This window comes from Dermacentor albipictus, chromosome 2 (assembly GCF_038994185.2).
Source record: "Dermacentor albipictus isolate Rhodes 1998 colony chromosome 2, USDA_Dalb.pri_finalv2, whole genome shotgun sequence".
NCBI lineage: Eukaryota > Metazoa > Arthropoda > Arachnida > Ixodida > Ixodidae > Dermacentor > Dermacentor albipictus.
In genome coordinates, this window is record NC_091822.1 from 192,285,029 (window position 1) to 192,311,978 (window position 26,950).

A 26,950-nucleotide genomic window follows, 5' to 3' on the forward strand; every position below is an offset into this window, starting at 1 on the left:
CATCTTTTATAACCTCTTGGCCATAGAATGCTATGTATTCAGAACCCCAATATAAGGAGGCACGTTTATACACGATTTCAATATAACAACATTTCACTGCCTCCACGAAGGAACATCGAGACAATAAATAGAAACTTCCACAGAGGCGGATGTTAAAACAGTTGAATTACAAGTGGCTGCTTGCAAACGTGCCTCTTAAATCACGTGCCAGCATCATGTTCCACATAAAGTTCAAACGAGAAGACCGATTCAAACAAGTTAAGGGGAGACGTGGGTCCCAAAACCAACTTCGTTAATTTTAGCGTGAACGGGATGATATTTAACAGTATCGTTCAGCTTTTTCTGCTGATTGCAAATATCTAATTAGATTTTGTATATCTTCATTTGAACAAATGATGCAAAGTTTTTAATACAGAAATTCAATCAATTTCTTACGGGACTTTTCAAAAACTTAACTTTGGCAAAAGGAAAAACAAAGTATACGGCCAGAACGCCAGAGAGTAGCTCTAGCCGGCAATGCTATTTTTATTGTTGTCAGTGCAATTATAACCCCTTCAGGCGCGAATAAAATCTTTGTAATAAGGAAAATATATGAGCATCATTTTGTGCTCTTCACGCTTCAAATAACGAGTCTTGAAGAAACTACAACAAAAATTTTATTCTTTGATTGTATATTGCGCTGTCCCCGTTCGGGGACAGGGCGCCTCAATACAGAAAAAATAAAGCACAGCAATAACAGAACGTACGGTAGTGTTCTTAGCAAGATATTTGGAACAGAATGCCAATAATGGATTATGATTTGATTGGTAAATTAAAGCAAAGCCTACTTGGCGTGAAAAAGGTAAAAACAATTGTTCTGTGCCGACACGCACAAAAACACGTGACATTTTTGACAGCGAATCCGGCACTTCGCTTTGCATCCCTCACGGCGACAGCGTTGCGAGTTCGGTGTGCTGACATACTCCGGCCAGTGATTGTAGCCATCATACCTGATGGTTACGGTCGGTAGCAAATGCGGTCTTGCCTTCTTCGCAACAGGCTCGGGGTATTCAGTGCTTGGCCGACCACGCTTTTTTGGAGGAGCTCTGCTGCATGCGATTAGGCTGTTAGCAATGTCTGTTTGGAAGGCCATCATGTCCAAAGTACTTTTCTGTGCAAGGTTCTCGGCACTTGCGTCTCTCAGGTATTCTATCCAGCTGTTGCACAACGCAAAAGACAGAAAGTGAGACATGGCCCTCACTGGCCACTTTCTGGTTCTTGCCGTAAGGGGGTACAGCGACATTAGGAAGTCGAGTTTATCGACCCCTCCCATGTACAAGTTGTACTTAAAAATCACTTCTGGGCAGTCAATTTCTATATGCTGCTTTGTTGCCTCGCTCCATCGTTTCACTTTTCCAACATTACCAATTCCAATTTGTGTGGATGCCATGTTTACGACTCCGTTATCTTGCCATCTCACAATAGCAATGTCTCCTTTCGTGGAAACCTTCTCATCCATGCTTCCCCGACCTTCTTTCTTCAGTTCTTTCTCGCTTTTTAAGCAGCACTTCAGCAGGCGGTTGGCTCGTATCGTACCGCTGGCAAGAATGCCCATTTCCTTCAGCTGCAGGATGAGTGGCACTGAGGTGAAATAGTTGTCCATGAAGCACTTCAGGTTCTTTCCCTTAGGCATTGCCTCGACAAGACGCATGACGACTGACCCGCCAAGTCCGAGATGTGCATGTTGCGCACTGACTCCTGTTCCCTTACCCTGGTACAGCTCAAGGTCACGAGCTAAGCCATCGGCGCTGCAGCGGAGGAACACCTTCACCCCTTCTGGATTTGGCTTTCCCTTCACAAACTGTTTTGCAGGGACACGGCCTGTGAAAGGAATCATTTGCTCATCTATACTATTGTGCTCCAAGGGTTCCAGCTGCAAGCATCGTGACCTGATGGCTTCTATGACAGGGCGCACTTTCCAGAACTTGTCCTGGCTGGCTGGGTCACGAGGAGCGTTTGAGTCCGTAATGTGCAGTGCGGCTCTAATTCTAAAAAATCGCTTTGCCGTCATAGATTCCGCTATTGCTGGAATTCTTGTCGAGGCTTGCCAATACATGCGAATTCTCGGGAATTTTAGAATTCCCATCAGCATGAGAATTCCACAAAAAACTTTGATTTCTTCTGCAGAAGTTCCTAGCACATTTCCATCTGTCTGGAGCACGTACATGTTAGTGAATGTTGCTAGATCACTAAAAAGCGTGGGTGAAAAATACCGAGTGAAGTATGCCATGGGCTCTTCAGGTACTGATCCACCTTGAGGCTTGTAGGTGCAATCGGTGTTCTTAGGCTGAAAAGCTTGGGCCACCCAATTCAACGCATTCATCTTCTTCGATGATGCATCTGGCACTTGCTTGTCCTGCGTGCAAGGTGCTCCAGGCGATGCTCCTGCACGCTGCACAGTACTATCTGTAGCAGAAGTCTGAAAAGAAGCACAAAATTATTTCTAAACCTGGGATCACAAAACATGCACCATTACCGTATGCCGTGTCTCTTGCTCGCTGTGCTCGTCATCAGAGAGATCTGCGTCAGAAATATCGCCGTTTTCAATTCTTCGAAATATTTTTTCAGCTGTGTCATCATCCAGCTTCTTTCTTTCCAAACCATGCTTGGAAATACCTGGAAAAATGAGACGTTTTCTTCATGTCAATGAGGAAGCGACGCCGCGCACTGAGAAAAGGAGCGTGTTCGCAAAGGCGGGTTTGAGGCGCCATGTCCCCGGGGGAGGACGCCAATATTCGGAAGCACATGCAAGGCTGAATATGTTGACGATAAGAATGACAACGGTTATATCGCATTCCTGGGACCTTATTATAATAAATAAATGTCAATGCGTCCCTCAGCGTACGCTCTTAAGAGTAAAAAATAAAAGAAAGCAAGAAGCACTTACAGTTCGCTCCGTAGAAGACAGTCGCATCCATTTTTCCTGCGCTTCTCCGGCAGCGTTTTGTTCACTTGGCGTGGGATGGCGCCACTTGTCCATTAAAGTGACTCTGGGGGCGTGTTCCGGCGCATTGACAACGACGTTTTTCTTTGCACTTTTACGCGACTGGGCACGCGAAGGTGACGTCCCCGCGCGGGGACGCGGCGCCCGAAGGGGATAATGCAAAAATACCAGATGTAAACATAATTTCAATATTTTTGCTAATTTTCATTTGTATTTAGTGGCAATTAAAATTTAGCCGGCAACTTTAGAAATAAATAAATAGCATCACCGGCTAGATCTATTCGACACAAATATATTGATACCAAACATTTTGCTGGTACTTAGAAAGAACATATGAAGATCCCCCGTAAGGCAGTGTACGGTGTCCAAAAAAATGAAGCTGAGAAAAACGAGTTTGAACTTTCAGTTCACTATAACTTTTGATGGGCTAACAATATGGCAATATAAATTGCACCACCATGTAGCCCTGTCTTTTAGCAACAACTTCATGACATATATATGGCCATTTTGCAAAAATGACATTGAGATATTGGTTGCAAAATCGTGCATAGTCATTGAAAGCAATGCCAGAAAGCTAGCACCACGAGCTTCACATTCCTATTTTAGTTCCTTGTTGTACAGAAGGCACACAAATGGCATCCCTATGCAAATAAAGTTGCGCAGAGTTCATGGCCACATCAAAATATGTTCTTTTCACAAAGTTTATGGCTACAACAAAAAATTTGGATCAAATCCCAGTGGTGGTCGCCATATTTCAATGGAGCTGAAATGCAAAAAAGTTCCTATGCTTGTGTTGTAGCGCTTCCCAAGTGGTCAAAATTGGTCCAGGATCATATCACGGTTTTGGAACGTAAAATCCCAGAACTCAAATTTTTTTAAAAATTATCTCTTGCACACTCTCTAAATTGTGCATTCAGCAAAAGGTCACACCTATACCTACAAAAGCCCAAGACTGTAGGCAGAGTCTGTTGGTGGCTTGTGCCTCTTTGCAAGCTTGTTTATCAAAGCATTTCTGTTTGTGTGATCCTTGTTGGACATGTGAAGCCTCCGACTATTCTTTTCATTCTCCGACGATCATTTCGCCCATGCCACACGTGGAGCACTCCACCACAAGCTTGGCGCAGAGCCCGTACTCCTTGGCGGGGTCCTTCCGAAAGCATCAGCGTTTCTTGGCGCACACGGGACACGGCATAAGTCCAAAAAAGTCTTGCACCACGGATAAATCCACGATCGCAAGTTCAGTTCCGCTGTCGCTGACGTCCTCTTTCGTGTCAACACCCAGCAGCTCAAACTTTCACTCCGTTGCAGACTGCAACGCCAGGCGTGTTTTCGCCTTATCGGCGATCGCTGCGCGCTTGCTTCTTTCTTCGGTCGTGAAGAAAACGGTATCTACAGGGTCTGCGCCAACACGCGAGGCGTGGGTGGACGAAGTGTTGATGCTAGACGTACTGGGTTGCAGCTCGGAACTCGATCCGGCAGAATCTTCAGGCAGACTAGCAGCCGGCAACTCCGGGTACACGACAGGCTTATCCGTCTTCTGTCGCGCATTCCACGGCTGCCTTCGCGCCTTGCCGAACGCTTGACGCGTGGTAGTCTTCATACGACGGTCTCCTCCAGCCTTCCGGGCAGCGAAAAAGACACTTTATCGAACGTTGTCGAGAAGCAAGCGGCCAAGCGTTCACAGCGGCGCGATGAAACCACACAAACACGCAGCGCTCGAGAGCAACCAGCCTGTCGGGAACGCGGGAATCGGCACTCAAACGGCGCCAGACCAATAGGAGCGAGGCGCACGGGGGGCGTGCGTGCTTTGGCCAGTCAGCGGCACGGGCGCATCCTTCAGAAATGACGCGATAGCGTCGGTTCCTCCTCACCTATGCCATATTGAACTGGCGCAAAATACGCACAAAGAAAGCAGCTTCCAAACAAGCTCAATATGGCGCCCGCCGGCCAACGCGTTCGCAAATGACGACGGCGCGAAGTTCGAACATTTTTGGTGATTTTTTGCTAATTCCGCGGCCACTCTGGCCCGTACAAGTGTGTTTTTTTATTATTTTCCGATTAAATTTAGGTTCTAGATTTCGCGGAGGGATTCTTGAATGTATAAACGTAGCGAAAACGCACTTTCCCGAAAATCGACTTTTTTGCGATTTTTTGACATTTCAAGACCCGCGTCTCCCCTTAAACGAGGGGCGCGATTTTCATTAGTCATATGTTTTCAGCCATGTTTGTGGGCTTCTTATGATATGACATAAAGTTCAAGTGTGATAAGATCCCGTCGTGCCTTGTGCGCTCTGTGTTTTTCGTGCTAGCGAAAGCGTGTGTGGGTGAGAAGAGAAGGATGGTGGTTTGATGAGTGCTGTCTACCCGTGCGAGCAAGAAAGAAGCTCATGGTAACGCGGTTAAGCGTGCGCGAGGAAATGGGGGGGGGGGGGGGGTTAATGGGAGGTTGGCGCAGCCCACACGCCTTTTTTTTAGAGGTAATCTGCCGCGTGTGAAAACAGTGGGCGTGCCAAGAGGGTTTGGCATCATATACGCTGTCTTTCCATACGTTTAAAAATTTAGGTTGCGTAATCTCGGGTTTTGGAGACACTTTGCAGCCAGAGCTAGACAAAGTATTTGCTCCCCGCTGTCAGCACTTTTCGACACTATCTGTCACGGGGGCGGAGTGGATGTGAAAGTGCTGCTTGCTTCGCTCCGTACCGCCAATGTGAAGATATCATCAATGCAGCATAAAACCATATCTCTCATTGCCGACTCTCAAATCGAACATAATGAATTTTTTTTCTCATTCAAATTTGCATTTCTTTTTTCGATTGCTCGGTAATTCGGAAAGCTTTACAACCTTTCCATCAAAGAGAAGTCTGTCAGCGACTGTGCTTACAGCAGAACCTCGTTAATTCGAAGTCCATCGGCCTGCGAAAAATCATCGAATTAACCGGGTTTTCGAATTATCAAAAATGGACTAAAAACGAAAAATAAAAATACGAAATGTGGCTGTATCAACACTGCACCTTTATTTCGCCTGAAAAACAGTCACTTTAAGTACGCATCGATGCTTGACTGCTTGGCGCGGTAGTTAGCCGCACCGTCGGCTGCGTCCTCCAGTCTGGTTATACTGCCGAAGACCTCCTTTACTAGATGCCCGCCGCGTTGCTCGCTTTCCCATTGTAGTGGCGTTTCCCTTAGTTCAGCATAAATTCCCTGAGGCGGCGCTCGTTGCCTTTTCAGTTTCCGGTGGATGTGGCAGCGGTGACTGAATGCTTCCGCCGGCGCGTTATATGCGCGAACGTCTGTTATAGTCCGACATAATTCCCGCGCGCGCGCGCACGCTACGTCACGTCGGCAAAAACGGCCCCCCTAAAGTCGAGCGCACCTGCGCAGCCAACGTAACCGGCGGCTTCCGACGCGCCTCGACGGGCCCGGCGCCGATATGGCTCCTAAGCCATTCGCGCATCGGAGTCGGCAGAACTCTCGCACCACAATGCATTGCACGCGAAGGAAAAGGCGCCAACACAACTCCGCAGGCGGCTTTTGCCGATGGCGCACGACTTGGCAAACGTTCTGCGCATGCTCCGAAGATAGCAGCCGAAGGCGCGCGCGTTCAAGTATAGAGGCGATGGCATCTCGGCTGGCGCAGCGCAACCGGCGTAGCGTGACTGACCACGAACGACGCTTGCCCGCGCTCCGATAACGTCGGACTATAAACATAGCGAGCATTATCACGGGCCTCTGAGATGGTGACAGATGCCATGGTAATCTGCCGCAGTACGTGATATAAATTGCAGGCGTTCGCCATGAGAGGCGCTCTTTGCCTTTTCGCGGAGACGAGAAAAGGGAGAGGGAACGGAACCGAGTTTACCAGACAACGTGGCAGGCATCTAGTAAAGGAGCCATTGACAGTGCTCAGCAATTCACTGTTACCGCCGCCACGTTCCACAAAACTGCGCACAACGTTCGCCAAAAACAGAAGGTTGGTTTAAAGTGCCGCCTGGCTGCCACTCCAGCAACTATACTGGCCTCAGAGACTGGCACACTAACTTTTTTGTTGCAGATCACGGGGGCCATGGTTTAAACTGACGTATTATCCGGAAATGGGCACACTGGCTGTTCAAATTATCTGGCAAAATTTGCATGCAAACTGTTGGGACCGCCGAAAACCTTCAAATTACGCGGGATTTCGAATAAACCGAGTTCGAATTAACGAGGTTTTACTGTATTTGCATGAAAGGTCGAATTTCAATGCAATAAAATTTTGATACCATGAAGCAAATTGCCGATTTTAGCGACTTCATTATATCAAGGTTTAACCGTATCTGTGCCTTCTAGCACAAGTTTGTTAATGTGCACCTGAAGTGGTAATTAATGGGCAAGAGTACATACATCAGTGGCATGTAAGTCTGCATGTGAGAGGTTCTGGCTTGTTGCAAGTTCTCAGAGTTTTCTGCAAAAAATGTTTATGTGTGTCTTTTAGGACCCTGAAGTTGCTGCTCATATTATGTGCTACTGTGTTCATTTCATGCTTCTTTAGGTATGCAAAAAGGATGACAAGAGGGCTGCGCACACTTGCCCCTTCCTTGTTTAATCATGCCCTGCGGAATGAGCATATAGTAATTTACATCATGGTTTCGGTTTTAAATCTCGTCATTTGGCTCAGGGAGCCGTATTGCGATGCGGACAAGGTGCAATATCAGCTTTCCACCAGTGTTTAAACATGAGAGAAAGCATGATTCAGAGAGTAATCATGAGCTCACCCCACTGCTTTTCTGTAGCAGTGAGTACCACAGCATCCTCAGGCCTGCGTACATGAAGTGAAGACAGACGAATAGAGTGTCAGCTGTTCCTTCTGTTTGTTCTGTCCCATGCACTGTTAGCCAATTTAGGTATAAGATGTGCAACCCAAGTTAGTACCCTTCTGTTTTCTGGAGCCAGGAGCACTATTGACCGGGGACCATTTCTTGATTGGCTCAGGGTGCGGATGTTGGCGTGTATCTGCCCCCATCGCTGGTCCCCACTGCAAGTGAGGAGGCCCAGTACAAGTGCACTTGTGGCTTCTCGGCTGTTGTGAACCGGCATCAGTCGCACCGAGCTGGGCTATTCTACCAGGATGAGCTTGACATAACGGGACTGCCTTATGAGGCGCGACCTGGACCAAATGCAAGGGCCCTCTTTCAACAGCAGCAACAACAACAACAGCAGCAGCAGCAGCAGGCACGGCTTGGCCCAGCTGCCAGAACAGGATTGGGCATGTCTGCTGCTGGCCATCTCCCCACTCCATCTTTGGCCAAGGTGTGTGCTTATTCTGTCAGCTGACGAAATTGTTCGTTATGTCTTGGCAACCAATAAACATACTATATATACCGTATTTACTCGCATAATGATTGCGCTTGCGTAACGATTGCACCCCTGAATTTTGTCGTCAATTTTTTAAACTTTTTTTTTTTTCCGTGTAATGATCGCACCCTGAACTTGTCGCAGCGATATGTTGTGTGCCAAGTCTAGCTAATGATGATCGCACTTACCATCTGTCGAATGCTACGCGAACGACTCTTGAAAAAATAACAAGCGGTCTGCACGCACCCAACATTCTTAAGCAGATGCCCCATTTCTTTCCTTTCATCACTTTCCGCACTTCCATGAAAAAAAGCTACAACAAACTTGCCTTGGCTTTAGTATATGTAGGCTTCATAATGATATTGGTCAACAACAACATAAAGGGCACCTTTCGATTCTTCTCGTCTGCACTCGTAGGCACGCAACAAATCGCGAGCGGCAACGATAGTGGCCACGTTTACACTGATATGTTAGAAGTGTACCCTATTCATACGCCGACACTTGTAACGCAGCTAAGATATTCGCCCACCCTTAGCTGAAACGTGCCGTATTAGGATAGCAGTGAAGACAAATGCCGCAGTTTCCGCAGCATGCCCGCCATATGTTTCTATGGCACTGGCAGCTAAGTGTGCCCATCTCCATTTCTGTCCCCTCAAAGTGGACATGGCTGCGTTATTGTCGCAAACTTGCCAATATTAACAATATTATTCGTTACTAATACAGAAGAAACTGTTTCAATGCGCGTAATGTACTCACAAAAAAAAATATAATCGCAATCGGCGCGTCCAGCTTGCTCCGCTGGCCGCCATTTTTGTTTTGGTGTCCCGCTCTGACAGCAGCAGCTGCCTGCTTGTCATCCCGCAGCAAATGCGGGATGAAAAAAGAAAATGTTTCTTTTTGTGAGAAATTTAACCCGCGTTATGATCACACCCTGACTTTGCTTCAATTTTTTTTTCTTTTTTTCTTTTACAGAATAGTGCGATCATTATGCAAGTAAATACGTTAGTAACAACTAAGGGTGTGGAAGTGCTGAATATTGCATCAAAAAAAAAAAAATACGAAAAAGCCGGCTTTTAAATTGAATACAGTCAATGTTCGATTTTTAGGACTCCCTTGGAATTGCGGAAACTTTTAAAAAAAGGAACAGACAAAGAAATGAATGCATGCCTCGTACTGTCTTCAAGGGTTCAAATTGTCACAGCTGCATCTGAAATAGCTCTGAAGGCCTGCTAGTACATTTATTTAGTGTCTCGGTGCTCGTAGTGTGACAGGAGACAGCAGGTGCATGCGTTTGTAATTAAGCAACATATATGGCCCCTTTCCGCTATTGATATGCTTCACTGCAATATGTTGTATATGCTTGATTGCGTAACACCGCTGTGCCACAATGAAGCTGACATTTAAGAACCCACATTATGCAATGCTTGAGTCTTGCAGCGCGTTTCGTGCTTTGAAGGCGTTGGCAAAAGTGACGAAGACAGGCACCATTGTGGACAGCGGCACATCCTTTCAGTGAAAAACACTGCACCAAACAGGCTAGCGAACATTGAAGCAAGTATAGGCCTAGCATTGCAGAGCGCATGACAGCACAAAACGACCATACGACTGCGCACAAAACGCAAATGGCTATGGTGGCCACAATGGCTAGGCATGCAAGAGCGCTGGTTTGAGGTTGTGGCATAATCAAAATGGCAGCGGCAGTTACTTTGATTACTGCTGTTTGGGACCTGTAGTCATGGTAAAAATTCAGAAAAATCGGAAGGCCAAAGGTTTCTGCATGCAAAATTTTAGGCGTCGTTATGCATTGGCTCTATAGTGTAAACGGTGGTGCCGCGAAGGCATCCAAATAATCAGGCATGTCCAAAATATCGGTTATTGACTATATCAGACAAGTTATTACAAGGTGCAATGCTTATAAATTTTGTGCAGTAAAACATGGTGCTTCACATGCTCAGAAGTCCATTAGCATTGCATAACAAGAATGTCGCAAGATATGAGACACTTAGGTGCCTAGGAATCCGTATGTACAGTACAGTCAACTCTTACTAAAGGGATAGCCACATTAGTATGCCAGCACTAATTACAGCTCACTGATATATGAAGGTCTAGAAAAAGAAGTTTTAAATAAAATGTCTGTTGAATCAAGTGTTTTTCTTCCCTCTGAAACTGAAGAAGTAGTTAGTTATGTTTGTACTGAATTCCAATGATGTTTTCAGTTTAATAGTGGATCTGTATTTTATGGCACTCTTATTGCGTAGCAACTTTTGCTTTCGAGTTTTCCCCCTGAAATACATCTTTACGGCTGGTGGGCTTTATGGGTTATCGCACAGCCAAGAAATTGACAATCTTGGCCACTTGTAAAATAAAGTAACTTATTTTCTGGCAAATCTATTATTTTGAACTCCCCATTATTCCAACTTTTATGCACTTCACGAGTATTCGGGCTATCAGTCAGCAGCTGTAGTTGTGCTTTCCAAAAGGGTATCAACCGTTGACCATAGTATTGCTAAGGAATTGTTTTTTCTGTATGTACGGTCAGCCACAAAAGTTCACACGCTGCAGGATCGCAGTATAAGCTGAATATTTCTGCAGTCTGCACTAGTAGTATATGCAAACAGCGTGCTACTGTTATATAGCTTTATTGGCTACGGTCGAAAATTGTTTGGAAATTCAATTTTTTTCGAGATCACACGGTTCACAAACATTTGTGGCCAGCTGTATTTTCATGCTGTTGGGAGCCTTCTGACACGCACTTCCTTCTCTTCCCAGCAGGTAGACGAGGAAGGCCTGTTGGACTATGTTCAGAACCAGTGTCTGGGCATGTCCTTATCTCCGTGTTCAGTGCTGCACAAGACTTTGCAGCTGGGCTCCGAGCCACCACTGCCGCCGCCTGTGGGAGTGCGCCCCTCGCCGGCCCCACTGGCTCTTCTGCAGGCCCTGGACGGTTGCGAGGTTGCCTTCGGAGCACTCGAGGCTGTCGCTGCTCGACCACTGGAGGATAACCTCAAAAGTTCCTGCCTGCATCACTGGCCTTATCTGCACTGTAAGCAGTGATCTAATTGTCTGGTCCTGCTTGAGATGTCTTCTGCCATATATTTAGAGGTTCTCCCTCTTTCCCGCTCCCCACTGGTGTTGTTCTCCCCTTACAATGAGCTATTTTATTTATTTGAAATGCCTTCATGATGTTGTACATGACAAAATGCCTACACATTAATCAGGCTTGCTGCGACCAAGCGCAAGCCAGCATAAATTGCTAATGGTGTTGGTGCTGTTGTAGCTGGTTCCTTCATTTATTTTTTTAGTCAAATGCATAGAAAAAGACCTCGTGCAGTAAAGCTTCTCTGAGCACAGGATTGACCTTGTGGGGAGAGACTTGCATTGCAATTCTTTATTTCAACCCGAGTCTGCAGCTTCTTTGGGGGAGGTATTTTGGTGGGAAACTTTGATGTGCCCACTCAGTGAAAATCATTGTGGCATGAGACAAGTTGCCGACGTTTGTTGAGCTTGTGGAGCTCGAGCGACACGAAACGAAGACGCGCATTGTCGTCTTGAAAGCTGATGGGAAGCAAAAATGAAAGTGACCTGGTGGACAACACCGGATTACAATGCCACGATTTCACCAGAGCTAAACATGACGCTCACCTCATGCCGGCTGAGCAGCACGTTTGGGTTATCGCCCGTTAAAAGTCTGTAGTACACTCCCAACTGCACTCCACCACAAACGCTGTGAAACAGACAGGGGGAGAAGCTCATCGCAACATGACAACATCTGTGCGGGTTTGCCGATTGGACGAAAATGGCATGACCCTGACAGACTGGAGGGGTTATAAGCCAGCAAACCACCAGAAAGGGAGAAACATTCAGAGACGTTCTTGCCACGAGCCACAGTATACGATGTGCTACCAGCCATCGATGACTGGTTACTGTTATTTTACTTGTTCCTAAGCTCTGTACATAATGTAAATAAACCTTCCCTTCTCAAAGTTCCCTTCAGCGTCGGCCAACTCCTGCGCTCAACAACAAGATCTTATAACGGGCAGTATTCTTGAGTAATCACTTTAGATGCAGCTATAACTTTTGCAAGACTTTGCATCGGATTTGTCAAAGTGCGCTGCTGACAGCATTCCTGACTTTATGCACAGATAACGAGCTTGGCACAGCACCAGAAATGCCGGCAGCCAATTACACCGGTGCATTCGACGCTGAGCCGAACGAAATCACGCGAAATTGACAGTACCTCCTATGGTTATTGGCCAAGAATGCTGCTCTAGATAGTAATCGAGCTCAATATAAACCAACAGTGACCTTGGCAAAAACGTGTTCTTTCGCCATTTTGTGATTAGAATGACACTGTGTTGGATGGCTCTGGTGGTAGGTTGTTGCCAATGCGATTTTCGTTTTTTATCCAATAGTAGTGCTCAGGCAGTTACGATTTTAATTGCTATGTTATGGGGAACTAGTGCTGGATAGGCGGCGCGTCGAAAAGAGTGCGTTGCACGCCGCCCTGCCGACGAAACGCGGCATATTCCAGCCACACAACCAGATGGCACACACACATACGCAGCCGTATAATAGTTCGTATGTTTCCGTTTTCGCGCCGCTTCAAGTGGACAGTTTTTGTAAAGAAGCTAGTGCCATCAAGTGAAGAAATGACGAAAGAAGCTTTTTAAGCTTTATATATTTTTAACAGTGCGTCGCGGCGAGCACGTGTGTTTCTTTAACGGTTGCGTCGTGTATTGATGCCATGCTTGCGTGGCTGCCTGCCTTGCAAATCTAGCAGTTATGGCTCCGGTCGTTCTGCGCTATGGTTTCGTAAGTATTAGTTGGCCTGAAGATATTCCATATTTCTCTGGCTAGACATAAAAAATTCTGATGTTACTTCGCCACAGCAGTCAATGGAGAAGAAAGCTTTAATCGCATCAGCTGACTCGCGCAAGCAAAGGTTTGAGTGCTCCACTGCTTGATCCGTAACAATCCTGGCTACATTTAGCACTAATTACATAAATTTGCCGGATGCATCTCAGCGCAGAGTCCTCATCCGCATGCGCATTTTTATAAACACATAGGTGGCTTAGTCGCACGTGCGCCGGCACTATGCGCATACAACTCATATTACAAGGCAGCTTCCCTCCCACATAATTCTTGGCAATGAATCGATAATTTTTACCTTCCGTATCGTTCACTTGGTGCGGTGACGTAGGAAGGGGCTTGGCAGTGGCATTGCGAAGGAAAAATGGTACATATGCCGGATGGTGCATGCTATTGCTCATTTTGTTTCCGACGAAATACCGACTGCAGATTCTGCTGTTTGGTACTGTCTGCCATGGCTGACCGTCTTCACTAACGAATAAACCAAGGATACACGCGAAATTTGATTTAGAAACCAGCCCGACACCGCTTGACAGGGCGACAAGACGGGAGCTTACTCCGCTCGCCTGACTGCTTGGATCCAACGCCACCTCCGTTCTTGTTCGTAGGGTTTAGATGGAAAGACGCAGGAGGATACATCCTCCCTCATCCCGGCTTAGTTGTGGCACTTGTATACGCAACAGTATCGTCGGCGCCCTTTTGTTTTCCTTCGACTTTAAGGGCACGCAACGCAATTTTCGTCCGCGGGGGAGGCTGCATTATGCACGTTCTGACGGCCAGGGCGGCGCTGCAGGCACCGTGAAAACTCCAGCACTGGTTCCCCATAGCACTCCTGTTGCATGCAGTTCTATACCTGTCTGCCCTGACAAGAGAACTATGTCTGTGCACCTCTACAGGCCCATGTCCCGCTAGTAGTTTGATGACGATGGGACTGCTTCGTGGCCTTCAGCCATTGCTACAAGATGCTGTACACAAGAAGCGCAACCAGGGTCTCTGGGAGGTCACGTACCGCGTGGCAGGACCCCTCACTTGGCGGCAGTTTCATCGTCTTGCTGGCCGAGGCACCGAAGACCAGTGTGAGCCGCAGCCCATCCCATCCCTCCTGGTTGGTTATGACCGGGACTGGCTTGCCCTCTCACCCTTTGCCCTGAAGTACTGGGTGAGTTTGCATGGTTGCATTTCTTGTTTCTCAAGTTGAAAACTAGTTGTCTCCATGTAATGCGATTTGTTGGCAGCTTGACTATTTAAAACCTTTGTCATGTCTACCAGCCCTGTTTTGCTATTGTCCTGCTTTGTCTTTTTGTTGTGATTTTGTGTAGGCAAGAGCTTATCCCCTTCAGTCACGAATTCCGATCGACCATCAATAAATGTGTGAAATTTACATACTGTATTTACCGTATAATGCGGAATATAGGTTGAGGCGGAATATAGGTCGACCCCCTTACATTGAAGCAAAGAAGTCAACATAAAAATTATAAGGCACAAAACTTTCTTTTATTTAGTGGTGCCGCCAGAGTCGTCACCTGCTCATTCGACTGAGCTGTCTGAATTTTCGTCCGAAGACGACTGCTTTTCGCTGGCTGCGTCCCACAACATGTCATCCTCGGTGCCGTCCAAGGAGTTGCTAATGGAACACTTCTTGAATGCCCGCACCACCATATCGTCTGGCAACGAGCACCAAGCCTGCGACACCCATGTGGCCACAGTCGCGAGAGGCGGCCTGCGCAGCCGGTCGGTTGGGGTCGTCGGGTTTTCGCCGGCCATCCACTGATTATATTGCTCACGGACACGGTCTTTAAAGGGCTTGTTGAGCACGACGTCCAGTGGCTGAAGTGTTGAGGTCATGCCTCCCGGAATGACGGCGAGTTCCGTCCTCCCGTCGCGGAGTGCCTGCGTCACACCTGTGGTCAAGTGCCCGCGAAAGGCATCCAAGACGAGCATGCTCGGACACCGCAGGAGTGCGCCAGGTCGCCGATTCCAGACGATCTTAATCCAATTGAGCATGAGGGCCTTGTCCATATAGCCCTTTTCATTCACACGAACGACAACATCCCGCGGGAAAGCCTTTCAGCAGCGTCTTCCTCTTGAATATTATGTACGGGGGCAGCTTTCTGCCGTCTGCAGTACACGCGAGCATCACCGTGAAGCGCGAATGCTCGTTCCCCGTAGAAAGAAGCTTGACTTCTTTTGCGCCGCGTTTGCACTCTGTGGTGGGCGACGGCATGTCGAACCACACCGGCGTTTCATCAGCGTTGTCGATCTGTCCCAACATGTAGCCATGCTGCTGCCGGAGACGGATAACATAGCGCTGGAATTCGACCAGCTTGTCCTCGTATGCCTCTGGCAGCTTCTGGCAGATTGATGTGCGCCGTCGAAGTGCAAATCCCTTGTGTTGCATGAAGCGACGAACCCAATAAATGGAGCCCTTGAATTGTTCCTTTGGCAGTCCGGTTTCTCGGGCGATCTCAATAGCTTCGATGCGGATGAGTTCCGCTGTCACTGGCAAAGATCTGGCACGATCCTCGCGGACGAAATGTGCCACCTTATCTTCGAGCTCCGGGTGCATCACGCGGCGACCGCAAAAGGACGTCTTCCGCGCATTGCAGGCAGATAGCTTGACTTTCTGCATTCACCAGTACCGGATGCTTTTTTCCGACACGCCAAATTGCTGCTGGGCAGACATGTTCCCATGCATTTCAGCATATTCGATGACTTTCTTCTTAAACGCCGCGGTGAACTGACGTCGAGTACTCGTACTCATCTCGCGGGTTGTCGGGAAATTAGCAACGCTAGGAACGATCGCTGCACAAAAAGGGAAGGTGGCGTCGGTCCAACTGCGTAGGCTGCGTCCGCGTCTGTCTCCAAGGAGGCGATAACGATGAGGATCCCGAAAAGTCTGTGCTCCTACATGTTGCCAGACGACTATTCATGTTGTGCCAAGGGCCGGTATATAAGTCGAGGGGTGACCTTTTAGTAATATTTTTTTGAAAGAACCTCGACCTATATTCCGCACTATACGGTGCTCGCATAATAGGCGCACCCCGAACTTGGCACTGTGATGAGTACCGCATTTACATGATTGCAAGCCGACGCCCCCCCCCCCACCCCCCCTCCGTCTCGGGTGAAAAAAACACGCACACGCATTCCACAACCCAAGCTTATTAATGCATTTGCTGGACTACTAGTCCTCATTAGTGTTGCTGCCGTCGCAGCTGCTGCGGACCCACAGCACATACAACATCGTGAAAACCAGTTCTTCCGTTAACCATCGTTAACTACCGATACCCCCTCCCTGAACTGCCGCAAAGCAAGCGAGCACGACAATCTAACGCAGCCGTAGAAACCAAAAAAGAGAAGAAAAACGCATCAACGAGCAAAAAATAGTTCTTCCATCAACTATCGATAAAACCCCCCCTCCAAGCCGCCCCGCGGATGTAAGCTTTTCGCTACCTTCGCTGAGGCAGCTCGGAAAGCTGGGTGACTCTGGGAGGCCGGGCGACTCGAAACAAGCGACAGTGCCATCGCCATCAATGCTCCACACAGGCAAAGAAAAGAAAAAAACGCCACATCTCGCCATTTTGCAAGTGGCATGCAGTTCGTGTGGTCGCGTGTTCCGCAATGGGGAAGTACGGTAGCTACACGGCTGCATTCAAACTGAAAGCTGTGCAGTATGCACTTGAGCATGGGAACTGTGCTGCAAGCAGGCATTTCAGTGTCGGAGAGACAAGCATTCGCTGCTTGCGAGGTCAGCAAGAAAAACTTCCTGCCACCAAGAAGTCTCGACGGGCCTTCCACGGTGCAAAGTTCGGAAAGTATGCGCAAGTGGAAGAGCAACTCGTTCAACACATACGGGGCCTTCGACAGGACGGTTGTGCAGTGTCTCTTGACATAGTGCAGACTGAGGCACGCAGAAGCGAAAGATTTCAAAGCAAGCTCCGGATGGACAACGTGCTTCGTGCGACGCCATGGACTTACCCTGAGAAGGCGCACAACGTTGTGCCAGCACTTGCCCTCAGCATACGAGGACAAGGTACTGGAGTTCCACCGTTTTGTTATACGGCTCCGGCAGCAAAAGAACTTCATTTTGTCCCAGATTGGGAATGCAGATCAGACCCCCCTCTGTTTCGACATGCCGAGAAATACAGCTGTAGAGGAGAAAGGTGCACAAAGTGTGCTTATTAGAACATCTGGCGCAGAAAAAGAAAGATGTACTGTCATGTTGGCAGTGACTGCGGATGGGCGCGAACTACTGCCTTATGTTATTTTTAAGAGAAAGACGCTCCCAAAGAGAAATTTCCCTCGAGACATCTACGTCAGGGTCCAGGAGAAAGGTTGGATGTCCGCAGAGTTGATGGTGGACTGGGTCAAGACCGTTTGGGGCCGGTGGCCGGGCGGCCTGTTGTATTCGGCCATGCTCGTTTTGGACAGTTTTCGCGGGCACCTTGTAGAATGTGTACGAGAGAAGTTGTTAGAGCTGCACACGGATATTGCCATGATCCCAGAGGCCTCACTTCGGTACTGCAGCCTTTGGACGTGTCCTTAAATAAGCCTTTTAAGGACAACGTTTGAAGGCTGTATACTAAATGGATGGCTGGAGGACAGGGTCAACTTACTCCAGGTGGCAAAATTAAGAGGCCGCCTATGGAAATGTTGTGCGGATGGATCGTGGAAGCTTGGCGAGAGATCTCCGATGATGTCGTCAGGAAAAGTTCTAAGAAGACGAGGATCTCTAACGCACTGGATGCGCGCGAAGATGACATGCTGTGTAGCTCAGACAATAAGACGAGTCTCCACCCGGTGGTGATGAGTATGTTATCTCCGACTTGGACTCTGAATAGCGGAAGGAGAGGAGCATGTCATGTCTTAATAAATTTTAAGTGTGTGCAGTCGACGTCTCGCCTGTTCATTAAAAGGTAAGTAGGTAGCTTTTATTTTTCCTTTTATGCTGGTTTTATTGGTAAATTATGTGAGAGTAGCCATATTCGTGACATATGTTCAATTTTAAAGCGCAAGAATGCGAGCTGAAAAAATTTCGTACATTTTACCCCGCGTAATAGGCACACCCCAAACTTCGAGCCGGACTTTTTGGGAAAAAAAAAAAGTGCACCTAGTATGCGAGTAAACACGCTAATTTTATGCCAAGGTGCTGGAGACTCCATAGAAAGCAAATTAAGGTGGGATGAGAATGACACTGGGCATTTTATAGAGGTCCATCATAATTATATATTGTATTTACTCTAATCTACGCCGGCCCTGATTCTAAGCCGACCCCTTGAATGTCCATAGCCAGAAAAAAGAAATGAAACTTATCTCGACTGTAGGCTGAACAAAAAAGTGAGGATAGCATTCACAAAATGAAAATAGCATTTATTTAATATGAACATGCCGAGCTCACTCTACGTCATCATTGGTGCTAGCCTCGTATGCTTGTGGACGCACGCAAGCTCGCGTCCGGGCGCCAACGCATGCACGACAGTTCGGCAAGGTTAGTACGCGTCAAATTGAACTAGGGTGGTTGCTTGGGCTAGTTGGTTGTTGGGTTAGTTGGTTGTAAATCTTGTTGGAAGTCAGCGCTGTGTATGTCGTCTTTCGCTGTCCTTGTCCTTTGCGCTGTACGTTATTTTTGAGGGCGATCTCGTTTAACAGCTCTTCTCTGTTATTGCGTGCTTATGTTCCTTATCAGTGTCATCTCCTTGTTACGGCACACGCAAAAAGCGTGTCCCGTTGCTCTCTCCAACGACAGACATTTTTCTCATCGATGCTGAGTCCCGCCCAGCTTGAACGTTTGGCGATGCCTCTGTGACTAGCACAACTTTTCTTTTAAAAGTGACACCATAGTGGCATTGCCTGTTTGGTGCAACTATGATAACACCACGTCGCACGCCAATGCGACACAGGTCAAAATGGAGATGTCGCTCGTGTACTTCAGTTGGTTACTGGTGCAGCTAGTAGTGGCTGCGATACTGACTTTGCTAGGTGGCACTAGCTATGCACCGTAGTTAACATTTTCAATTACGAACTGGCACATTTTTTAAAATGCTCGAATCTAAGCTGACCCTAGAGTTTGTTATATGATTATTTTAAAAATACTGTCGGCCTCACTTCAAAAAGATATGTTAGTAATTGAATATTCATTTATTGTATAGTCAGTCATATTACATTCCATCATTAAAAATGTTGAATCACCTGTTCGAACTATATGCACAGGTTAATTATGTCGTGCAAGCATTACAAAAGGGGGGGGAAAATATTTCGTAATTGCTGCCCAAACACCCCATTTGAAATGTCCCGTCAAACACTGTAGTACCTTCACCAAAGTGGACGTCTGAAGCGACACATTTCACTCAAAAGTGAAATGGGTGTACTGTAGGAAATCAGAACATTCAATTTACTCAAAGCTTAATGTTTCTTGTCTCTTCCTTGCAGTACAAGCACTGCACGGTAATGGCAAAAATAAGTCGAATCCACAAATGTGTACACCGTGTCTAAAAGGGTTTATAGTATGCATGTTGTGTATAAGTCAACTTGTGCTGCTTACATGGATCTTTGATTGTTAGGAGAGGAGCAGTTAATTGACCATAGCCAAAACAAAGTGACACTTCGAGATCCGTACAGATCTCAAAGTGTCATTTTGTTTAGCTATTATTTGCCTGCAGTGACCTGCTTCTTTCCTAACCATGATTTCACCTGACCAAATGGTATTCCCTCTGGTATTGTATTCAAGTGTTTAATGCTAACATGTCATGTCAATGCTAATTCAGGACAAGCTCTTGCTAGAGCCCTACTCACCGTCACGGGACATTGCCTACGTGGTGGTAGTGCCAGACAGCGAAGCGGTGCTACCGGGTGTACGAGCTTTCTTCCAAGATCTTAGCGCAACCTACCAGGCACTGAACCTTGGCCGCCATTGCCCACTCTCTCGAGGAGGTCTGCGTGAGGGGCTTCTTCGTGTGTCCGGCAGCCTGGCTTTGCCATCTAGTGAGCCGCAACAGCAACCTGCTTCAGCTCCCGATGATGACTGGCTGGGCCCTCTAGCAGAGGGACCCCTTGGACCTCGACTGAGGCTCTTCGCTCGTGCTTGCAAGCTACAGCTGGGTAAGATAATTCTCTTCAACATTGTGTATTTAAGGTGTCAGTATTGCCAGGTGGAAATTTCTACCATACAGTGAAAATCTCCATCCAGCAAGACAGGAACAGGTAATAGGCATTGGCTGATAAAGAGATGTGTCATGGCTAATGCAAGTATAAAAGTTGAAATGAACATATTGTTGTACAGTATAGTGCACAACCACGCAGTGAAATCATATAGCATGGTTGGCTACAACTTGACTTTACCACTTGCTTTAACAACACCTCAGGTTGACTCCAGTGAATTGTGAGATGTGTGGACATAATTTGTGGATGTATTTAGTGACTGGTTTATTTATGGGGCTTCGTTATTTGGCAGGCCCTCACCTAGCAACGCAGAGCCTAGACAGGGGCATGCTAGAAGGGCCCCCAACCATGAACCGGTGTGGTGCTGAAGGCAGGGCACCTCTTGCCTCACCACGGCCACCGCCAACGCCTGAGGCAGCTCAAGAAGGAAATGCCACGCCACGACCACATGACACTGCAGGTCAGTTAAAATGCTCTCTTGTGCACCTGATTAGTCTGCTGGGGGACGATGGCTTTATGTGAACAACTGCCCAGTTGTACTAAGCGTAAATTGTGCTGCTGTATACAGACTCGGGTTTGTATGCTTTTGTAAGGCTGGTTTATTTCTTTGGTTTCAATTGTTAGTTTTGCAGTTTACTTTTCCCAAAGCTGTTTAGTGCTGCACATACGCAGAGAATCTCCCAAGTGGTTTGTAAAATGTGTTCAGCAACAGATTGCAATGCTTTCGTGATGCAAGTAAGTAGAGTTAAACTTCAATGAAGTCAAACCTCATTAGTATATACCCGCTCAATGTGTAATTGCGGTTTAAGAGGGGGAGCGGGTCTTTAGCTTCGAGAAATCACGCAAAAATAGTTTTTTCAATTTTGTCATATTCATAATTATCGGGGTCCCTTCCACCCATAGCCGAAGTATTGGGCCTTTGAGACGCTAAGTTTTAAAGAAATTACCAAATAAACAAGCGAACTCAACGTGGTTTCTCGCGAGAACATCGCAAAAGACGCCTATATTTGGCAGCGGCTCATTTCGTAGCCGTCCGCCATTACATAGCCATCTTGGTCTCGTTTGAAAGAGCGGTCCTTCAGCTGTTTTTCCCGCCATAGAAGAGCCTCATGTGTCGCGTCAATAAAGACAAATGTGTAAAAAAGTAAAAAACAAATGCGAGCCCCTCATTGGCTGCTTGTGATCATGTGGCGAAATGGAGACTTCTCATAGTCCTGTGCAGCGCGTGCAAAGTTCAGCTGCATGCCCACCCGCATATCATTCGCGCATGCCACCATTTTGAGAGCAGATAAAGACGTGCGTAAACATGCGATATGCCGCCATATCGGTAGTTCCGCACCGTCCACAAGCTCGGGAAAAAGCACAGGAATGGTGTTCACGTGAGAGGTGTGAATGTGTTCATTTTTTCGACTCTCGGTGAACAAAATGCTTTTTAGTTTTTTCTTTCTCTCTCTCTCTTATGGACATTCTTTCTTTCCCAATTGCCCGATAGTAAGGAAAGTTTACCACGCCCAGTGTAAAACTTTTCAGCTTCTGTAAAAAGTCGAATTTCAATATAACAAAATTTCTATTTAACAAAGTGCCAATTTTATCAGCTTTGTTACATTGAACTTTAGTTTCACTTAAATTCTTTGCATGCCAGTGAAATTCATATGGTGTTCACTGTTATTACTAGTGACCTCATTATTGAATGTTTTACTGCTGGGTTTCAGAGGGCTCCCAGGAGACATCCTCAGCGTCAGGAGCTGCAGGGACAGCTTCAGGGCCGGGAGCTACGGCAGGGAACCAGAGTGGCTCAACGCCGTCTTCCAACCAATCTGGATCAAGCGCAGTGCCAACCAGCACAGGTTCAGGGAGCGGTGCCAGTTTTGGTGGTGGAGCCAGCAGCACATCGGGATCGACAACGGGTGCCTCGTCAGGCACCAGTGTTTCTGCACTTGCAGCTGAAGAGGGCGAGGAAGAGCAGCAACCCCCAGCCCTGGTTGTGTACCTGGTTGAACCGTTCACACTGGGCTGCTCAGACCCTGATGTTTTACGTACGGCCACTCTGGGGCTACACCGGTGCTTCTCCCAGCTCCTCGAGTGCCTGCCTGAACCTCTGCAGAGCAACACCTATGTTCAGGTATGTGGTGTCATATTTTTATATGGCCCATGTCTGGGTAGTGCTAAAATGCAAGTACAGTCAGTCTCTGTAAAGTCTTAGATAGTTTGAACTCGCACATTTTCACTTTTACCGAGCTTTTAAAAACTCCTGTCTGCGGCCATTCCTGGACTGTCCCTGTTACCCTTTTTGGTACCCCTTTTGGTACCCCTTTCTTTTTTTAAATGGAGTGAAAGTTTCCGTGCATCTGAACGCCAAAAGACGGAGAAAAGCGAAGACAAAATTATTATTATTTCGCAGATTCTAAGGCCCCTCTTCTTTTCCCTCCCCCAAGCCAGGGTATATGCATTTGGCAGCACTCTCCAAAAATGCTGTGCAGTGGCCTAACCTCATTCTCCCATAATGCATAGACATTTGTGAAAAATCAGGGATAGCCATATGTATCTGCAGTAAAAACTTGGTAAATTGTGTCATTAGCATTGCAGACACGTATCCAAGAACAGTGTTGTTTGTTTTTCCCAGTGTCGAATATTTTCTGTGAAACATTAATTCCTACAGGCGTCATTAGCCCAGAGAAGGTTAAAGCTGTTCAGAGCATATCATTGCCAATTTGTCACTTCCAGAGCAAACACTGCCCAATAGCAAGTGCCAGCCAGTCTTTAGATGTGTGCGTTGTTCTGACCGAGGTGGGAAAAAATGTTTTTTCAGATTCTGAGCCTGGACTCCATTCTGGGAGATGCTGGCAACATATTGGAGGGGGTGTGTCGGCAAGAGCAGCTACGGTCACATGCCCTCTCCGTGTTTTATCAGTGTGCACGGCTCATCACACATCAGTCCAACGTCAAATCTCTCACAGGATTTGGTCCAGCAGCTGCACAAGATGAATTCCTCAAGTCCCGATCGGTAAGACTTACGGTTGGTGGTTTTTGTACATTTCAAGCGGAATATATGGCAACAGAAAATCAATAATGCATTTTTTTTTTTAATTTTATTTTTTCCACTCATATTCGCTATTAGCCCCGAGAACGAACGCGAGCGGCGCTGCGAGCGCCGCTCGTGTGACGTCAGGGCAAGGACTCGCGCCTGTCGTCTGCTACAGTTCGGGCGTTGTCTGGGCGCTTTCTGCGGTGTTTTCGTTTGTTCGCCCTCGTTCTCTCTGCTTGTATACTTATGGTGGTCGTCTCAAATATATTTTTACGACGTCTTCCTTTGCGAACATTTATTCAACGAGCTAATTTCATAGACAACAATGCAGCTCACGAAGGCAACGCTACAGTGCCAGCCGAAGCGACGCAGACCAGCCCATTGCGGGTTTTTCATACGCGGATAGACAATCGCAAGAGCATAGCCTACAGGAATCCAGTTATGATACCATACCTGCCGCGGTGCAACAAGTATGTCACAAAGCTGGCTATATATGACTTCTACAGCAGTAACGTAGATTTTATTCCGCTAAAACAGATTTGCTCACGACGAGTAGTTCATGGTATAATATCGAATTTTTGCATTTCCTCACAGAAACGCTCGGCAGTAGCACGGTGACTTAACTAATACTGGAGCTTAGATTCTACACGCCTCACTTACTTCTTTAACTGCTTGTCAACATTAGGCGGTTCTTCACGTGTTTATTTTTTTAAGCGGCGGAAATTTGAAGTAAAGTTAATGAAGGCTTACAGCTATTTACAGAGTACAAATAGGAATGTACCAATATATATTCCCTTTTCCGTGCTACACGTTAAACTCACCTCTTTAAAGCGCGTTTGTTAATGATTAATAATGCATGTTATGTTCCTCTTTTTTTGTCTATGTTACCAAGTGTATTTATTTATTTCAATGCCGCAGTGTGTTTTGCATTGTTATCGTGGAAATATTTCACTGTGATTTTGTATATTGTATAACGGCAATGTTTTATGGCCACTATATAAATGTAATTTATATGGCGCTTGATGTGTTACCCCATGCAGCCATATTGTACCTAAGAGGGTAAGGTTACCTCAAGCCGTGTCTGTGCGGCTTTTTTCCCTCATCCACCTCCATTTACCACTCCTCTGTACATGTGTGTGTGTACATGGAAATTAATAAATCAAATCAAACTCACTTGAGAAATTTACTGGTGCTTGTTGCTTGAGGAATGTACATGACGAATCTGTTTGGCAAACTGACACAGGCTGCTCGGCCCAATTTTTTTAGTGAAGTATGCCTGCTGGACCGCATAGCTGCAGCCAGAAAGCAGTCGAAGCGTCAATGACTAGTAGTACGGGACATATTGAAGATATCGAAATTCCCCCGGTGGAGGGTCAGAAATCAAGTGAAAGTATATGCAAGGCTTGTGGTGCTTTCTTTATGAATGTTTGCGATTGGATTGGAGCAAACTTAAATTAGCCTACAAGGTTCTCTTTTATGTACCGACGAAGCGAATAGTTATCCGTTTGTATAATTAAATAACGCTGGATCGAGACATGGTGAGACAAAAGGTGCTTGAATTTTCCTTTTGTAGGCAATCTAAGCTGCGTAGTAGTAGCTCGAGAATACTTTAGCCATTCCAGTTGGCGCTGTAAAAAAATGCTTTATGGTTTTAATTTAAAGTTGAAGTGAACTGATGGGTTTCGCGAACATAGCATGCCTCGTCATACGGACAGTCGATTGCTACCGTTACGTGATCAGGGGTGTGCCATATTGTCGATAAAGGCTACTGAGGGCCACTATGAAACATTTAATCACTTTCAATTGAGTGGCTCTCGATCTAAACAGCGAGAGTTTTCTCTCAGGTGATAGCTACTATGGTGTTTGTGAATTAATTATGTAAATACTTTACATGACGCGCCGTCGTGTTAGCAGCCATGAGCAATTCGTTTTTTGGAGGCCTGTTTCAGAGGGGGATGAAAGTAGCAGCAAACATTTTCATAAGAAATGCGCGCCTATTTTTTTACGCATTAATGAATGGCCATATTTGAATAGAACAACACACCAGAGTACAGTCGAACCCGGCTATATCGAACTCGCAAAAAAACGCCTATCAGTTCGATACAGAGCATAATTCGATATAAGCCTGCTAAATAATTGGATGTCATAAATGCACATACCATTTATAAAATCACTTTATTGATGAAACTAGCTTCGTTTCGCAAAGAAACAGTCCTGCATTTTCTTCTGCTTGGGCAATTTCGCTGCATGCGAGGCACGCACTTCCCCACATTGTCTAAGGAGTCGGAGCAGCTGAGGCCGCAACATTCCGCTTTCGCACAGAAGCACCGGACTAGTGCGAGCGCACTTCGGAGGATGTGGGCCAAAGACGGTCGTTGCTTTCCTCGTTGTGCCCATTTTCAGTTGTGCTCGGCACGATGTCGGCAATGTAGTCTTCGTTTCCGGGCTCTACCGTGGTCGCGACACCATCATTTGCGCTAACTCGCGCACCGTTGATTCGTCAACAGCTTCCGGAAATTCTGACAGCTGGCTCCAAACCTCGGCAACAATGACAACGGCTTCGTCGCATTAATCAGAATTTACAGTCATCACCGAGCACGCGGAAGTCGGTACGGCTGAAGCTATTTTGGATGAACCACTCGTACACGGCCGTGCATACGCGTCGGGCGCCACGGGCACTACGGGCACCGGGTCGCGAGTTAGGCCGCTTTAGCCCTAATTTCCCCCTTCAAGATCGTGCCGAGAGTGCACCTCGGAATCTTGTACGTTGCAGAGACATCCGACTTGTCACCGCATTCGACCCGGTTTATGATTTCGAGCTTCACGACGAAAGGCGAATTCTGACGCTTCATCACGGCAACACTGCGGGAGAAGGCGCACACAATGAATCAGATAAGCAGCGAGACAACTCGCACTTTCGCCAACTTGCATGACGAGGGCACAAGAGCCTCTGATTGGCTGTCTGGGCAAGCGCTGCAGGCGGGCGGGCCAGGATCATTTTTTGTAGGGAGGTGTCGGCGGCTCCGAGGTAGCGCGGTCGCATAGGGGGAGCGGTTGGATGGAGCCGCGCCGCCGGGTTTTCCCTTCACCGCGAGGGAAAGCCAACTTCCGGGGGCACTTTCCGCCGCTTGACGTTCGATATATCGGGGGTCGCTATTAGTTTTGTTCGATGTATGCATAATTTTTGCTATATATACTCATTGTAACTATACCGTGTCCATAAATTGTTTGATATAAGGAATAATTCGATGTAAACGGGTTCGATATAGTCGGGTTCGACTGTAATAGGAATCATTATGACAGCTTCGCTGGGCAGTGTCTTTCTAACATCGGATAACATGTTGACGCCAATTACCAAATTTTTCTTCCACGTAAAATGCAATACCTCTCATAGCTAAATACTAAAGGAATGTTAAGTGTTTAGCGAAGCATCATACACAACTTCGCGCGTTGAATTCGCAGATATTCTGTTTTTAGTCAAAAGTTACCGATAGACACGGCGCATACCGTATTTACACGATTGTAAGTCGACCCCTTTTTTTTAAATTTGAAAGTCTGAAGTTGGGGGGTCGACTTACAATCGAAAC

The 26,950-nt window shown here is 46.8% G+C and overlaps 2 protein-coding genes across 5 annotated transcripts in view; one reads left to right on the plus strand and one right to left on the minus strand.

The window, feature by feature from the left end:
- The window catches only part of skd (mediator complex subunit skuld), a 159,061-nt gene that overhangs the window by 99,581 nt on the left and 32,530 nt on the right, over positions 1–26,950 (plus strand). For 3 of the 4 annotated variants that reach the window (XM_065427431.1, XM_065427429.1, XM_065427432.1), the window contains 7 exons: positions 7,952–8,269; positions 11,084–11,357; positions 14,080–14,342; positions 19,945–20,278; positions 20,631–20,798; positions 22,051–22,460; positions 23,148–23,342. In XM_065427431.1, coding sequence (XP_065283503.1) covers positions 7,952–8,269; positions 11,084–11,357; positions 14,080–14,342; positions 19,945–20,278; positions 20,631–20,798; positions 22,051–22,460; positions 23,148–23,342 — 1,962 coding nt within the window. The remainder of the gene's footprint in view (positions 1–7,951; positions 8,270–11,083; positions 11,358–14,079; positions 14,343–19,944; positions 20,279–20,630; positions 20,799–22,050; positions 22,461–23,147; positions 23,343–26,950) is intronic. The other variant, XM_065427430.1, reaches the window with a different exon arrangement.
- Positions 683–2,944, minus strand: LOC139056391 (piggyBac transposable element-derived protein 3-like). Its single transcript, XM_070534590.1, has 3 exons — positions 2,927–2,944; positions 2,516–2,655; positions 683–2,458 (listed from the first exon to the last, which is right to left on the minus strand). Exon 3 carries the CDS (start codon positions 2,360–2,362, stop codon positions 824–826), a length of 1,539 nt encoding a protein of 512 aa, XP_070390691.1. The 5' UTR covers positions 2,363–2,458; positions 2,516–2,655; positions 2,927–2,944; the 3' UTR covers positions 683–823.